We start from the raw sequence: 18,041 nt of genomic DNA, 5'->3' as shown, positions 1-18,041 counted from the left end.
ATGCGTTCATTGTAGGAGCTTACGGTGGTGGTCAGGGGTCAGCATGTGCACTCTGACCCGTCTGCAGCTATGCAGTCCCATACACACCAAGCAGTGATGAGTCATTTTCATCACAGCCACCATTCACTTTTTAAGCAGTTTGTTCTACAGTAGCTTTTCTGTGGGATTGGACCAGATGGAACAACCTTTACTTCACATACACATCAGTGAGACCATGCTGCCCATGACCCTGTCACCAGTTCACTGGTTGTCCTTTCTTGGACCACATTTATCAGGTACAAACCTCATTCCACAATACATCATACTGGCCTTTGTCAAAGAAACCTTCCTGACCAGCTGAGGACATTGCTCCAAATCCTTTCTTTCGTTTGTGCTCACCTTTTCGTGTTGCCCTAAATAGTCACCCAATTTAAGTTGAAAGTTAAATTAGAGGTTTTTAGATAGCAAGAAACCAACTACAGTGGCTAGACCAACAAAACCTAAGATGTCTGCAGAGAGTATTCCATCACGGTTTAGTAGTAAAGACTTTATGAATTTGAAATCTTCACAAAAATCATTGGCATCAGAAACAAATCTCATGATCCAGTCCAGTCTAAAGCTTTACATCTACAGCTACAGTGCCTTACAGATATAGGACAGGAAGAGCTGTAGAAACTTAAAGTATGACCGCTACTAAACATTATTAATTCCTTGCTATATTTGGGTTACATCCCTGAACCTCACAAGTTGGAAGTTATTAAGCCTTTTCTTAAAAACCCTAAATTAGACTCCAATGAAATAAGAAATTACAGACCAATTTCAAACCTTCTGTTTATATCTAAAATATTAGAAAAAGTGGTGTCAGCACAAATATGCGTATTCTTACAGCAAAACAATATCTTCAATGAGTTGTAATCAGGTTTCAGGACCTATCATAGTTCAGAAAATGTGGTAGTTAAAATCACAAATGGCTTGTTTTTAGCTTGGGACCAAGGCTTATATATATGCGTATACGTATATCCATATCACAGCCGTGCTATACCCAGCAGTACAGCACACCATCTTATCTCATATCGCTTTATTGCTTTTTTGGTTTGTTTTATACAATAGTGTGTAACTTTGGCTATTCAAAATCCACTCAAATAATAGTATGTATAGGGATTGTCCTACATACAGTATATGATCAGTTTATCTCCCATGTGTATGTTTACCAAATGTACACATCATTTTAATTTGTATTTGCTATGAAAGTGATTTTTATGACAGTTGTCTTGAAGCTGATAGTCTGCAGAGTCAGTGCTTTGTGACGATCATGGTTAAAGCTGTAACTTTAAGGTTACAACATAATCATAACAGAGATGTTTATGTGCACGGTTTCTCTGAATCATATTGAGCTGCTCTTTTTTTTAAAAATGCAAGTTAGACAAATCACAGTGGATGGGAAGTGAATGACTGTTTTTGTTTAAGCGAGAACAGGAACTAATGTGTTCTCTTCAGATTAAATAGTATTAAATGTAAGCTAATAAATAAATGGATTGTGTGTTGTTCATTAATAAATAAAATGTCAATTATTGTCAACATGCTGTACTGCAAGAGGAATAAATGCTGTTATACAGATCGACATCATCGTTGGTTATTTTTCTGTAACTGCACACCCTGTTAGGATTTTAAGTCAAGTCAAATAGACTTTATTGTCATTTTAACCATATACAATTCAGTACACAGTGACTAAAACAACATTCCTCCAGGACCAAGGTGCTACAGTACATACTACATAAATGATCAGAAATAACTAGCTAACCTAAGGCGCCTTATTAGCTGACTAGCTGAAACAAAATAAATGAACAAAAACTATCTAAGCACAATGCAAAAGACAACATAAAGTGCACATGCAAATGTGCAACAAGAGTGACAACGCGACACAATGCAATACTCTGTGGTAATGAGGTAATTTTTTTTTCCATTTCCGGTGAGAGTACGCTGTGCGCGAAGTGGCTGCCGCTTCTCATCGCAATCTGTTTTGTTAGTCTGTTATTTTGTCAATCGTTTTTGTTGTCTATCGTTCAGTCTGCTTTCTTGGGCAACACCGCCTGGAGTTAATAGAACAGTGGCAGAGTGCTATCTAGATATAATAACAAACAGTGACACCACCATTTCCAAGTGCTTGGATGAGTTTTCTTGGAACTTGACATTTGGATTTAATGGAACAGTGCCAGGATGCTTGGATGGAACATTTTGAACCTCCTTATAAACCATAACATCATCAAATCGGAGAATGTAGAACTCTTATACAGCTGGACTGTTGACTTTTTTCCTTTGGACTCTTTGCAAACTGCTGTTCAGCGTCTCACTTTTGAAATCCCCGCAAACCTTCTGCCCGTGTTTTGCTCTATCACTCTGCACTCACGGTGAGTAGGTTTCCACTTTCTCATTGAGTAGTGTTTCTCTGTGGTGCTGCTTCTCTGGGCTTGGCTAACGTGGAGTGATGTGGCCACACTTTACCGTTTTCCGCGAGCCCTCTGCCCTTGTCTATCTGTAGGTCCCTTATCGCTTGACGCCTTTGGTAAATAAGTTTTCCACTTGTTTAGCGAGCTGCGTCTTGTATGGTTTTGTGGATCGTACTTAGCTGAGCCTGGATAACATGGATTTTGTTTAGTGTGGCTGCACTGTTTTTTTCTGTGAGTGCTGTCTTAAACTGTGCAAGGAGATGTATTTCGCTATTAATAAATTCTTGGCTCTGAGCCTGCTGGCTCTAGTTGGGCTTGTTTTGATTCTCATTAATACCATGGAACTTTGTTATACCTCATCGCAACTGCATAACCTTAACTGTTGTTCCCGTCTGGATATATCTACATATAAATGGTGTAGAACTCTCGGTATTGCTCGTCGCCCACGATATGTTCATCGGTCTGTAAAGCATCGGTGGATTAAAACTCGTCAATACCTGTGGTCAGGTCGCGCAGATCTAAGCGTTACCATAGTAACAATGTGTCTTTCCACCGCGTCCGTATTCTCACACCTTTAACCAGAGATATTTCTTATTCGCCATGGTGTGCAAAGCATGTGCCCCACAGACACAACTGTGCCCTTTTGAACATTCGTTCTTTAACTGGTAAGGGTACACTGCTGAGTGACATTATAGAAAAACCTGGATTTACTATTTCTAATTGAAACTTGGCAAATGTCTGATGACTTAATTGAACTTAATCTATTAACTCTTTCTGGATATAGTTATCTGACAAAACCTCGTCTCACTGGCAGAGGTGGTGGTCTGGCTGTTGTTTTCAAGGACATCTATAAAATGACCAAAAATGATATTTTTGATGTTTCAAGTTTTAAATGTCTGTCATTTAAACTTGCTGGCCCTGCTCCACTCTCGTTTCTGTTGATTTACAGACCCCCTAAATATAACGCATGTTTCCTTTCTGAGTTGACTGAACTTCTCACTCTTGCCTGTGCCCAGCATGATAGAATCATAATGCTAGGTGATTTTAACATACATGTTGATTCTGATTATAATATTGCAAAAGACTTTTTGTCTGTTTTGGATAACTTTGATGTATCTCAGCATATTGATTTTCCCACGCATTCACACTCTTATACCCTTGATTTGCTTTGCACTGTTGGTGTTGACAATGTTAGTGCTCAGGGCCATGAATTGGGCATCTCTGATCATAAATTTATTGTTTTTGGTTTTTCTTTGCCTTTGTTAAAACCAAAAACTAAGTCTACTATATCTTACCGTAACCTGAAGTGTGTAACCATTGACAATTTCACTGCTGCTATTGCTGTCTCCCCTCTCTTATCTGCACTTAATCTTTCGAGCCCTGATGAGATACTCTCAATCTATAATGAAACTCTTTATGATGTTTTGGATGACCTTGCTCCACTTAAAACTAGAACTGTCCCTTCAGCTCACTCCTCTCCCTGGTTCACCACTGATCTTAGAGTAAAGAAAGCTGAATGTAGGCGTCTAGAACGACTTTATAAAAAATCATCTCTTGTAGTGCATGCTATTGCTTTCTCAGACTCAGTAGTAGAATATAAAGAGGCACTTAACACTGCTCGCTCTACCTATCTCTCTACTGTCATTAAAGCCAAGTGTAAGCCTAAAGCTCTCTTCCTTGAAATCAACAAACTTGTTAAATCATCATCCCCAGGTATTAGTGGCTCTATTGATCCTTGTGAAAGCTATCAGTCTTTTTTCCTACAGAAAATTTATAACATTTACCAAACCTTTTCACCATCTGTCTCTCCCCACCCTTCTTCAATTTTGATAAGTCACCCACTCAACGCTTTCCTACCCACAAATACATCTGCAGTCGAACAACTGATTATCAAAACGATAACACAGTTCTGAACAATTTTAGACCTATATCAAACCTTCCTTTTGTTGCTAAAATACTTGAGAAGGTACAGTAATTGCTGCACAACTGCAGTCTCATTTAAAGAAACATGATCTTTATGAGCAGTTTCAATCTGGTTTCCGTCCTTCTCACAGCACAGAAACAGCACTTCTAAAAGTGGTTAATGATCTCCTTCTGGTTTCTGACTCAGGTGCTCACAGTATCGTGGTTCTTCTTGACCTAAGTGCAGCATTTGATACTATTTGCCACTCTGTACTTCTTGCTCGACTATCTGCTATAGGTATCACTGGTACTGCTCTTCAGTGGCTGACTTCATATCTGTCGGATAGACAGCAATTCGTTAGTATAGGTAAGAAAAGATCGCGCACCGTCACTATTTCCCATGGTGTCCCCCAAGGTTCCGTACTTGGTCCACTTTTATTTCTCATTTACGTACTGCCATTAAGTAAAATCATCAGACGTCAGGGTCTCAGTTTTCATAGTTATGCTGATGATATTCAAATCTATATTACAGTTCAACCCGACTTACTCTATCCACCACTTTCTATTGTTTCCTGTCTTCAAGAACTTAAAATTTGGATGTCTGATAACTTTTTACAACTAAATACAGATAAAACGGAAATCCTACTCATTGGCCATAAATCACAGTGCTCTTCCCAGCATGGGTCCCTCCCTCCATTGATCATAGATGTCAATGGAGTGCAGATTAGGCCATCAAAAACTGTGTGAAATTTGGGAGTATTGTTTGACTCTGCATTATGCTTTGATTCACATATTGGTCAGACTGTTAAAACATGCTTTTATCAGTTACACAACATTGCTCATTTACGTCCCTCACTTAATTTTGGAGATGCTGAAACCATTATCCATGCTTTTATAACCTCCAGACTGGATTATTGTAACTTCTTATATGGGGGCTTACTGTACCTGCCAAAGCTATCAACCGTTTCCAAATGGTACAAAACTTCCTGTATCCAAACGTATCCAGTTCAAACTCTTAATTTTAGTTTATAAGGCCTATCATAGACTTGCACCTCAATATCTTGCAGAGTTAGTGAAACCATACACTCCGGTACAGACTCTTAGATCTAGCAGTGACAATTTGCTTGTTGTGCCCAAGTATAAGCTCTCTAAAGTGGGTGGTAGGGCCTTTTGTATTATAGGCCCCAAGCTGTGGAATAAGCTGCCCCATAATATTCGGGCTGCCTCCTCTTTTCAGATCTTTAAATCAGAACTTAAAACTCATCTATTCACTACATCTAAATAACTTTTTCTCCTCTCTTCCTCTCCTCTTATAAAGTTGCTAGACCTCATGCTGTCATTATCAATGGTTCCTTGTTGTCAACACTTGCTTGTCTGAATGTCCACTCTGTTTTTTCTGATGTATCTTGCTTGTTAATTGTCATTGTTTGTATTCTTTTGTAAAAGTGATCTTGGGTTCTTGAAAGGCACTATAAAAATTAAACATATTATTATTATTATTATTATTATTATTATTATTAATGAGTCGCTTGTTGCTGAGATGATCGATGAGGAACAGTAGACATATATTGTTAAAGTAGCAGCAAAGTTAGGAAAGAGTTCTTGTGCAAATAACAAGTAAAATAATATATACCAGGTAATAATAATATAATAAATCTGGATGTGCGTGTGTGTGCATGCATGTGTGTGCATGCGTGTGTGTGTGTGTGTGTGTGTGTGTGTGTGTGTGTGTGTGTGTGTGTGTGTGTGTGTGTGTGTGTGTGTTTATCAGTCCAGTCCCATTGAGTATGAGTGGGTTGTGGAAAGAAGCTGCTACACAGTTTGGATGTGAGGCCCAAATGCTTCGGTACCTTTTTTCAGGTGAGGGGGGAACAGAGGCTGTGATGGTCTCTTCTGTCCTCATTATCCTCTGTAGGGTCTTGTGGTCAGAGATGGCACGATTCCCAAACCAGACAGTGATGCAGCTCCTCAGGATGCTCTCGATAGTGCCTCTCGATAACCCGTCTTACATCATCATTGATGAACAATAGAATTATTATATAATCTGGAAAAAAAATGTGACTTGTTTGTCTTTGCCACTTTTGCCAGAGATATGGTGTCCCACAAGGTTCAGTTATAGTTCTGTTAAAATAAAAGAATATGAAAGATATCAGAAAATTTAAAGGATTTCATGATTGTGGTTTAAAAACAAAAAGTTTTTAAAAAACCTTTAATTAACCGTGTATGAAGTAGATTTGCATAGATTGACCTTGTTTAGCATCAAATGAATATCACTCTAAAGTAATTAATGATCTATATTTACGCTACTGTTTTTCGGGATTCCGTGTTATTATTGTACTGTATTAGTTTGGTACTGTATCTTTTCATCTAATATCATTTACTGAAATAAAGTTAGTTCTTTTGTTTAATCGAGATCAAATTGTAAATACTAGTAATTGTAGTTTTGCAGGTAACATTTCCCCCGTTAGATGCCTTATTCAGGTTAGGACAGTTTATGCAGATTTTATGCACATAGTATATACAGTACACACATACTCCATTATGATTTATGAGTAATAATAATAATGATAATTGTTTTAAAATTCATTATGTTTTTAACCCAACATTATAACTTTTATATTTTTCTGGTAGTCTTAACATTATTTTATACTTTTTTATACGCCCCCGTCTGGCTGGGTGTGATAGTGCAGAAAGAGTTAGTGTGTTGTAATGGTAAAATAGAATAAAGCTGTGCGTGCTCTTGCTGGCTCTGTTAGAGATAAGCTTTATCGTTTTATTCGTGTCTTCTCTTCAGGTTATACATGTTTTTTTTCGTGCTATACATTTTTTAAGGATTTAACTTTTTAATTTGTTTGGCCTCAGCAATCCTTTTTGGCCAGCAAATATTTCCTTTTATCCTTTAATCTTGAGCAAACATTTTGCTTGTATTCTTTCACTTAATAAAGCTGTGGCCAGAACTATAATTAACAGTAACCATAACAATGACAGGAAAAAAAAAATTCCAGAATGACCTCATTTCTGTTTTGGTTAAAATTAATTAAGTAAATGATTTGTGCATGTGAAGTATGAATGATTATTTCAGCATAAATTATTCCATCATACCTTGTTTCCCCTCCCTTTTCAACCTCTTTCAGCTCCTCTCTGTCATTCTTTCCTGCTTCATCTCTCTCCTCTGGCACACAGGCCAGACCCTCAAAGTCCTGGGAATTTCCAGGAACAGTGCCATGTGGTGAGGGTGAGGGTGTTGATCCTGGCCCCCATCTCCCCTTTCCAAAAGTGTGGAGGTTTAGAGGGTTAGAGTTACAGATCCAAATACTTTGATACTGTACTAAAAGTATTTTCGTGTGTGTTACTGGACTTTACTTGAGTATGTTCTATACGTGTATGATGCACTTAACTTGTACTGGTCTTTAGTTTTTTTAAAAAAAAAGATTCTCTTTGTGGGGAAAAACACATTTCTCTGGATTGATTTTTTGTTTTTATGTCAAAACATTTTGCCAACCACGACAGCACTGACTATTAGAGGCTGAAATCTTCTATTCTTAACTGTCAGTGATTTATTTTTACCGGGTATTTTTAAAAATAGAGATTTTTCTTCTTCGTATTATTAATTTACTTGATAAAAAATTAATAATACGTTTAAATTGTATTTAAACATTCATGCTAATTTATAATGAGTAAAACCTTTTTATAATATGGATATGTTTTAGAATTGAAGGGTTAAATTATCGGGGCATTTGTCCTGGGGATAAACGAGAAGGTTATTAAGTGTGTGTGGAATAAAATACCTCCTGAAGGTGAAAGTGTAGATCCAGCAGAAACAGCAGTGTACTGTATATTTAGACTCTGGATCTGTGCCGCACCGGCAGCGTGTGACAGGACTGAGTAAAATAATAATCGAGGTGAGTCCTAATGTATTTCTTCATTCATAAACTGTGTGTGTTTACAGGGAATAAACTTTAGTTATACAAGGTGACACAGAATAACAGAAATTTTTGAAATGCTATTGGTAGCCATTAGGTGGTAGCACTGATAGATAGATAGATGGAGAGAGAGAGAGAGAGAGAGAGAGAGAGAGAGAGATAGATAGATTCATTCATCATTTAAGTTTGAGAAATGTGCAAAAAAAAACTAGGGAGGGACAAATATTTTTCACAGCACTGTATTTGAACAGTTTTATCCAGTTTTATCATGGTTATCCATTCCATATGCAGAATTTTAGACATCTTTAGAGATCTATAGAGATCTTCAACATTTTACCCCTTGAAATGCAAACAATAAAAAATCTTCTATTTTGGCGTCAGTGTGCGAATACATAAAAAAACGCACGAAAAAAAACAGGAGACATGACTGAATCAAATCTTTCTTTAATTTCTAATATTAATCAGTGCAGTAAGTATCCAATCAAATATTGCTTAAATATTTGCTTGCTTAAATCCAAAAGGCAAAAAAATGCTTTTGAGCCTTACATGTTTCAAACTATTTTAAAATGTATTTCAGATTAAGATGGCGGTTGAGATCAGGAGCCTGGTGGAGGATTACTGCAGATACCTGAGGTCTTATGAGGTGTTTCTGGAGAGCTCATCTGAACACCAGTGTATGAGAGACTTCATCTGTACTAAACTGAAAGACATCCTGACCATGTGTGTCCACGCACACACACACACACACACACACAAACACACACACACACACACACACACACACACACACACTGTAGTTGTGTAGTTGTGCTGTGGTTTTCCTAGGCATCATCTTCTTTGTCTTTCGGCTGTTTCCTTTCAGGGGTCGCCACAGCGAATCATCTGCCTCCATCTAACCCTATCTTCTGCATCCTCTTCTCTCACCCCAACTAACTTCATGTCCTCTCTCACTGCATCCATAAATCTCCTCTTTGGTCTTCCCCTAGACCTCCTGCCTGGCAGTTCCAACCTCAGCATCCTTCTACCGATATATTCACCATCTCTCCTCTGAACATGTCCAAACCACCTCAATCTGGCCTCTCTGACTTTATCTCCAAAACATCTAACATGGGTTGTCCCTCTGATAAACTCATTCTTGGTCCTATCCATCCTTGTCACTCCCAAAGAGAACCTCAACATCTTCAGCTCTGCTTTCCACACTCTCCGTTGCTCTGGACCGTTGACCCTAAGTACTTAAAGTCCTGCACCTTCTTTACCTCTGCTCCCTGTAGGCTTACCGTTCCTCCTGGGTTCCTCTCATTCACACACATGTATTCCGTCTTACTGCGGCTAACCTTTATTTCTCTGCTTTCCAGAAGATACCTCCACCTCTCCAAATTTACACCTGTTCCCTGCTCTCGCTACAAAGCACAATGTCATCTGCAAACATCTATGGCATGGCAGAACAGAACACTAACAGTTGACTGCATGTGCTCCATGGTGTGATACCAATTTGTGTTGTTTTTTATGCAATCACCCTATTCTGCATTTTTTTGGACTGTGGGAGGAAATAGGAGTATCCAGAAAAAGGTGTGAAGTCACATTGCTGCCTCATTTAGTGCTTTATACATCAATAATAGTATTCAAAAAATCAATGAGGAATGTGGAAACTGTAAGATTTATTATAGATTAATTATAATATTACATTAATTTCTCATTCTCTCTGTCTCTCAGTGTTGGAGCGGAAAAATCCACTCTAAATGTGCTGGGAGTGGGAAGTGGATCAGGTATAACTACTCTATTGTTATACAGTATATTAATTACAGTTTTGTCACTGTATAACCCTGTGGCACACCACTGACAGGTGAGGTCGATCTGGAAATCCTCACACAGCTGCACGCTAAACATCCCAACGTCAACGTGAAGAACGAGGTGGTGGAACCCAATGAGGACATGATGAATAAATTTAAAGGTTACACATCTACACTTCTATAATTTTTGCTTCTTATCTCTGATTTTATGTCCCTAATACATGAACATAGTTTCAGCTCATATTTTATATTTCATAGAAATTAAAATGTATGGTGCATGCTGTATGGTTTAGGGTGTAATGTAGAAAGTTTAGGGTGTAGGGTTTAGCACGTAAGATATAGGGTTAGGGTATAAAATGTAGAATTTAGGGTATTTAATATAGAGTTTAAGGTGTAAGGTATAGGTTGTAAACTGTATGGAGTTCAGGGTGTAAGGCTTAAAGGTTAGGACTTAGAGTTTAAACTATAAGAATTATGATGCACGCTTTAGGTTTTTGTCTATAAGTTAGACAAAAACCTAAGTTAGGTTTTGTAAGTTTAGTGTGTAATATATAGAGGGTTTAGGGTGTATGCTGTAGAGCATAGGAAGTAAGGTATAAATTTTAGCATGTAAGATATGAATGAATTAATGAACTAATTAATTAATTAAAATATGAGTGTTTAAGGGTATTTAAGGTGAAATATATATAAGTGTAAGGGAGCTGTACTACCTCCCTACTCGTATTATTTAGATTTTCCAAATTTAGGGTAGAATTTAGGATGTAAGCTTTAAAGGTACAGCATTTATGGTGTAAGGTATAGGTAGGTAGGTAGGTGGGTGGGTGGGTGGGTAGGTAGGTAGGTAGGTAGGGCGCAAGTGTGATGTGTGAATTATATGATTTAGGCTGTAAACTAAGATTTAGGGTATATAGAGTTTAGGGTTAAGATATAGAGTTTATGGTGGGAATTATAGGATTTAGGGTGTAAGCTGTGGACTGTACTGTGTAAGATGTAGAGTTTAGGGTGTATTATATAGGGTTTACTATATACATGTAGGCTTTAAGACATAAGGTAATATATATATATATATGTTTTAATTATATATGGTTGCACTCACATTTATTTATTCTCTATTAAAAACATTGTTTTATTTAATTCAAGTGCAACTGTATAATTCATATACAATTGATTATCTGTAAGATGTTTTGGTATTAAATGTATTCTGTAGCTGTGTTGTTTGCATGAAAATATTATTAGCATTATTATTCTCTCTCTTTCTCTCTTTCTCTCTCTCTCTCTCTCTCTCTCTCTTTCTCTTTATTGACACACACACCTGTTTAGATTTAGTATCGAACACACCGGTCCTTGATCACATCACCTTCAGGTGGAATAAGATGACATCATCTGAGTTCGAGAGTGACTGGAAGCAGAGAAACATTGACAAGAAGTGGGACCTCATTCACTTGATTCAGGTTCATACTGGTGCTGTTAGTAGATGATTTTTTTAATGCATCAATCTTTATGTTGTGTGACAGCAGGCCTACAACCAGCGTCTCTAACCCTAACATGCTCTCTCCTTGCTCATCTGGAAAAACAAGAAAATAAAACAAAGCGTTCTCTGTTGTGCACACTGAGGGGCAGGGTGGCAGGGTGGTGAAGCGCTGGCCAATCAGAACAAGAAAAGACGCACACAACCTAATAGTGTGTTAAGCAATAAGTAAACAAAAGAGATGCACCAAAACCAACTAAAAATAATTATAATAATATTTACAAAATATGTACAACCAGGTGATGTGTAAATGAGTGGAATGATTGTTCAAAATCCAGATTATTTATGAATGGTGTTGGTTAGTGGAAGAGCTGGATCGGCCTCACCGGAAGTGTTGGTAATAATTTAGGAGCACAATTTTGTTGCTGGAGTAAAGTGGTGAAGCAGTCAGGGGGGGTGATAATCCAACTGAAAAGGATATCCGCCAACAACAGTCTCCACAATATTCTTATAACTTCACAACCACAGTTTTGGTGTATGGTGGTCTCTTCCTCCGCTGTGGTTCGGTGGCTGTTGAGGAAAGGATATTCTGTTTGGTGAGGAGCGGGTGGTTGGTTGTTGGGCCGATCCTGTGGTCCCTTGTGTGGTCTGCTCAGCCGTAGCTCTGCTGGGGTTTTCCCTTTGGTTTCCTGAGGGGCTAGAGTTAAAGGCATGGCAGAACTCCGGTAGCCACTGGTTAACTTACGGAGGATATTGTGCCTCTGGCAGACCTCACATGCTAGGACATACTGCCAGATGTCCTGATGAGCGAAGGACCACCAGACATCATTGAGTACATGTAACAGGGTTTTTAGTCTCCCTCTGTGTCCGCCTGATGGGTGATTATGATAGTACTGCAAGACCTTCTGGGTTAATGTGGGACCACCAGCTGGAATTTTCCTCTTCCTCTTCTATGAAAAAAAAACCTTTATGTGGCTGTGCTACAGTACACTCTTTTGTGTTGTGGTAGAATCAGTTGTGGCCATCTTCCAACAAGTCCCTGCAGAACCATGACTACCTGCTTGGCTCCCATGCCTTCAGCCTCAGCCAGCCTTTGTGTGTGTGTTTATTGGAAACACTGAGAGGTTCCACTGCCCACATCCCAGTAAAGAAATGGCAGGGAACACCAGCAGGGTTGGTGACAAAATAACCCATTTCTTCTCCTGCTAGGTCAAGACTTGCCTGGACTGCTGAAAGAGAGAGGGGCCAAGAGCAGCTCCTTCATGTAACTGACATCACCAGAGAAAACCAGCATGGCTGGCCCTGGCCCAGGAGGACAGCACAGAAACAGAGGCTGAAATCTCTCTAATCTAATTGTCTTTCCATCTAAGCAGTTGGCACAGGATGGTGATTTCACTTAACATCTAAAAGAAGATCTGTGTCTACAACACTACTTAAGTATTGGAGATAGAGCGAGAGAGAGGCTGAGAAATGTGGTCACCACAGACCTGCCTTTTACTTTTTCACTTGCGGAGGGCTGATCTATTACTGCTTGGAGAGAAGAAGAAAACATCAGGACTTCTTAGTGGTACTTCAGAGTAAAATTGACAATTGTCTCGGCTGTCACCTCAGGGTGCGAAATACTATAGAGAAAATCAAGGACTGTTTTCATTGGCCGGGCATCAAGAACTTCTGTCAATGCTGCCCTGAATGCCAAAAGACATCACCCAGGAAGCTGTCCCCTGCCATGCTCCCCCACGTTCCATTATCAGTGTTCTGTTTGAGCTTATTTGAATGGACCAGGTTGGTCTACTTCCAAAGTCAGCGAGTGTCCATGAGTATATCTTGGTTGTGTGGGACTATGCCACTCCCTACTCTGAAACCAACCAGAATTCATAAAAATTAAATTCAGTTTTATTTGTATAGAGCTTTTAACAATTATCATTGTCGCAAAGCAGCTTTACACAATCAAAGGAATTATGAAAGTTTGTATAAAAATCTGAATGTGTATGAATAAAAAATTATCAGATTGTCGCTGATGAGCAAGCCAAGGGTGATGGCGACAGTGCAAAAAAAAAAAAAAAAAAAAAAAAAAAACTCCCTGAGATGGCGATAGAAAGAAACTTTGAGAGGAAACAGACTCAACAAGAAGCCCATCCTCACTTGGGTGATAACAGATAGCAGGGATTGATCTGCAGCCACACTATGTGTTAGGAGGCTGGAAGTTCAGTATAACAGAGATGTGTTTAAGTTAATATGGAGTCAAGTTCATTATTGGAGGGGTAGTTAGGCATTAGGAAATTCCAGTTCTAAACATAAAATGGTGCCTCGCAAAACCATGAAAGAGAGCTGGTACTTCTGTTCAGCTATATGAGTCTGCACATTGAGCAAAATACTACTTGTGAGTAGGAAGCCCACACGAGCAGAGCAAGGGATGCTAACCCTTGCATCACCTGCTGGTTCTTCTCACTACAGGACTACTTGTTCTCATGTTTGCTCTGAGAGGGGGTGCGGCATGCTTTCTTCTCTATGTCCAAAAAATGCACAAAGCTGAGGATGGGGTGCTGTTGACAGCAAGTCTACAGATGCTATTCCTTATTATCTGCCTGCTCCTTGCTCAATTGAGAAAATGAGAACAAAGCAAGCACTCATAATGCTCATAAGGCCAGCTCCACTATGCATGCTGGAGGACCGTGGTGCCCTAACTCACTGTGGCAACAAATTACTACTCATTGGCAACAAATTACTACTCATCATCAGAAGGATATAAAAGGAAAACAGAGTGCCAGTCCGGTGAGTAGCATGTCCTGGTTATCTAACTTATACTTTCTCTCTCTTTTTTGTGTTGTGGTAAACTTGTATCATCCTGAAGGTTTTCCTTCATAAAGCAAACCACCAAGAAGGGGCCACCACTAAAACTTGACCACGTCCTAGGCTCCCGTGCCTTCAGCCTTAGCCAGTCATTGCTTTAAATTAAAAGAGCACTTTCTTTTCCTTTTTATTTTTTTTTTCCATTTTTAGCAACATACTGATCTTCATTGAAGAAGTGTGCTCTTGTATCCAAGGCACCACCTGGATTTAACTAAGAAAATAATTAAAAGACACTTTTGCAGTGATTAATTTGGTTCAGCTGTGACAAGTTTTTAAGCCCTAACTGAAGGAGTAAGTAGCTTCGTATTTCTTTAACAACCATGTCAGAAGAGATATCCTTTGGTTGTGGCAAAGATGTTACTCTGTTTCAGAAGTGTCTAATTATTGTCCTGCATCAAGCAAAGATAAGAACTAAAGAGATTGCTTACAGTAATAAAATTGTGGTTAGGAACTGTTCTACACATTATCAAAACCTGGAAAGATAGTGTTGAACCATCATGTTCTAGGGGGATAGGTGGTCAAAAACAATTTAGAATGAGCATGATGGGATCACTTATCATAAATCATAAAAATAGTTAAAGTAAAAACATTTACACCACAAACAATTTGAAATTAATATAAGGGATTGGAACCAAACAGCTGTGTATCCTTGAGAAAACCCCCCACTGAGGCTAATTGGAAAAAGCCATCAGTTTGCAAGGGAACATAAAGAATGGACTGTGGAGCAATAGAAAAAGGTCATATGCTCTGATGAGTCCAGATTTACCTTATTCCAGAGTGATAAGTTCATCAGGGTAAGAGAGAAGCAGAGAAAGTGATGCACCCTTCATGTCTGGTGCCTATCGTACAGTCCTCTGGGGGCAGTGTTATTACTGTATCTGAATGATCAGATTTTTCCATTGATGGATTTTTTTCTTTGCTAATTAGAAATATTCCAAGATGACAGGATTTATCGGGCACAATTCATGCAGCGATCAAACTCTCCCATCATCAATACAAGATCTTATAGAGAAATTAGGGGATTCTGTTAAAGGAAATGAATCAACCACAGGGAGTAAGAATATTAAATTCAATTCAATTCAATTTTATTTGTATAGCGCTTTTAACGATTTACATCATCACAAAGCAGCTTTACACAAACAAAAGAATTAAGTTTGTATATAAATATGTCATTTAGAATACGGTAATGTACAGTACATTAATAGTACGAACATGATACCAGCACACAGAAAAGGATTTACAGAATCCAGGAACATACTGATTTTTTCCCCGCCCTTATGGTTATGGTTTCAGAATTCTTTTCGCTCCACAGATGCTGTACTGTGTGACAGACCCAGGCGCGACAATTTCCTTCTTCCGAAGCTTACTTCACAAAGAAGGAAAACTCCTCATCATCTTGGTCTCAAGTAAGCACAGCAATACATACACATTTCTAAATTAATTCATTAATTGGACGAAAGGTAAATAAAAATAAAAAACTGCTGAGACTATGTCCAAACTCACTACAACACCTGAAGTAGAAGGTGTGTGAAGCTGGTTATGGAGCAGTTCTAGCTGCTCTAACAGAACCTTACTTATTGTTACTAATGTATGGTTCAACCCACAGCATTAATGTCTTGGGAAATGTCCCTGACCATCAAAAACACTAGTAATCATAAATGATCAAATGAATAAGTATAAATTATTTCTAAGTTCTGTCCTCTAGCTTTAGGTTTCATTGTAGCACAGTGTTGTTAGGAAAAGAATAGGAGTGTGTAGGAATGTAAGCATTTTCTAAATGTTGTAATGTATCTTAATGATGTACAGATATTAATTAACAACTTACTGTAGCACAGAGCGGGTGGGGCAGATTATGGAGAACCTACCGAGCCCAGCTGTGCAAGACGGAGATCATTCAGTGCATCACATCCGGAGACATCAAGAACATTCTGGATGCTAAAGGAATCCCCTACCAGAGCTACTCCCATCCCTCTCAGATGGACATCACCGAGTGTTTCACAGCTGGAGATGAGAAAGGAGAGCTGATGCTGGATTTCCTGACCCTGGTCAGGGATTTCAGTAAGTGTGCTTCTCCAGAGCTGAAGGCCGGAGTGCTGGAGCTCCTCAGACACCCCGAGTGCAGCCAGGAGGTGGACGGCAGGGTCATATTCAACAACAACCTCGAGGCCTTAGTGCTCAACCCATAGTGCTGAAGATTTTTGTTAAATGAATCTGTCCCTTGCTGACTGCTGTTAGTTGTAATTGCTTTTAAATTGTTTATCCATCAATTAGTTTAAGATCGACAACACATAGCATGAAAAGGCTCTCTTTGCCCTCATGTGAGGATATCACAGTTTCTCTAAACTACATTGAGTGTACTGTATATCCCTTATATAAAGTCCTCATAAAGGCTGTTGTGTATTACTTTTCTTCCTGCTTGAAGATGTTTGAATCAATTTTAAGAGTATAATAGGTTATATACATGTGATAGTTATATAATAATCATATCATGTGCTAATTCACAGTAAAAAGAAAATACAGCTTTATAGTTTGGGTTTAAGAAGGTTAAAACTAATGTGTGAGTAAATAATGTATTAGTAAATAATGTATTAGTATAAATGATATATGTACAAGCAATTTGGGAACAGTTAGGCTAACCTGTATATCTGTGGACTGTAGAAGGAAACCAGAGAACACTAGGGGAGCCGCCCAAACACGGGAAAAGCATACAAGTTCCATGCACACACACAGACCGGCAGGAACTGAGCCTGAACCCTGGAGGTGCTAGGTGACAGTGCTAACCACTACACCATCGTGCCACCTACATGATGTTATATGTTATTATTTTTGCTGGATTATTAACTCAGACTATGTAATAACACACCATTTCCCTAAACTTCTATCTAATTTATAACCTCCAAATAGGACAGTTTGCTCAAATAGGACAATTTGTTTAGAATTCCTACTCAGGAACTGGGGACATTCTCCTCTGCTCTGAATTCAGTATGCAGCATCAAATCAACATAGCTGCTCATAACCATAAACACAGTAGTTCGTCTTTTTTAAAATTAATTATACTGTTTTGACTCTACACACTTTAGATCAATCAAAATATAAATATCTTCATTTATTAAATTTTACTTTTGAAAATAGTAAATGAACATAAAGGCAACATTTGCCAACCTCTGGTTTCTGAAAAATTAGTCCAACACAGTGCCAGTTCCTCAAATGGCTACTAGAAACCAAAAGAGCTCCATGTTAAAAAGCCCAAATTTACAATAATAATAAATATGTTTACAGCCTGGGACAAAAAAATTTTTTTCGTCCCGTGATGTTGATTTCCCATTTATGACCATTTTACATAAGGTGAATCATTATTTAAGCAAGCCAGCTTGTGGTAACTAAAGTATGTAGCACATTCCAACCAACAGCCAGGCTCTGTTCGTTCCACCCTTTTGCCTGTTTGTGGCTTAAAGGGGTTTAGGCAGAGTGCCTACAGGACCTTCGCAGTCATGTTGATCTTTATTTACCCTCTTGTGCTCTCACCAGACAGTGATAGTGCAGAGTCAGTCTGTGGCAATGGGAAGAATTTGTGGGAAATTTAAATAAAGCTGTGTCCACTAAATAAAGTTGAAGTTTTACTCCTGTCTCCTCCTCAATAGCCACATGTTGGGATGTCATCTGCAAACATCATAGTCCATGG

The 18,041-nt window shown here is 38.6% G+C and overlaps 1 protein-coding gene across 1 annotated transcript; it reads left to right on the top strand.

Moving 5' to 3' along the window:
* The first annotated feature begins 2,310 nt into the window (after positions 1–2,310).
* Positions 2,311–16,750, top strand: LOC128524429 (histamine N-methyltransferase-like). Its single transcript, XM_053496999.1, has 7 exons — positions 2,311–2,387; positions 8,829–8,971; positions 9,965–10,017; positions 10,095–10,202; positions 11,362–11,492; positions 15,672–15,765; positions 16,190–16,750. The coding sequence occupies exons 2-7, from the start codon at positions 8,835–8,837 to the stop codon at positions 16,543–16,545; spliced, it is 879 nt and encodes a 292-aa protein (XP_053352974.1). The 5' UTR covers positions 2,311–2,387; positions 8,829–8,834; the 3' UTR covers positions 16,546–16,750.
* The last annotated feature ends 1,291 nt before the right edge of the window (positions 16,751–18,041 follow it).

Source organism: Clarias gariepinus, chromosome 5 (genome assembly GCF_024256425.1).
Source record: "Clarias gariepinus isolate MV-2021 ecotype Netherlands chromosome 5, CGAR_prim_01v2, whole genome shotgun sequence".
Lineage (NCBI taxonomy): Eukaryota > Metazoa > Chordata > Actinopteri > Siluriformes > Clariidae > Clarias > Clarias gariepinus.
The sequence above is the reverse complement of the archived record's forward strand: the minus strand, read 5'-3'. Positions and strand labels throughout refer to the sequence as shown.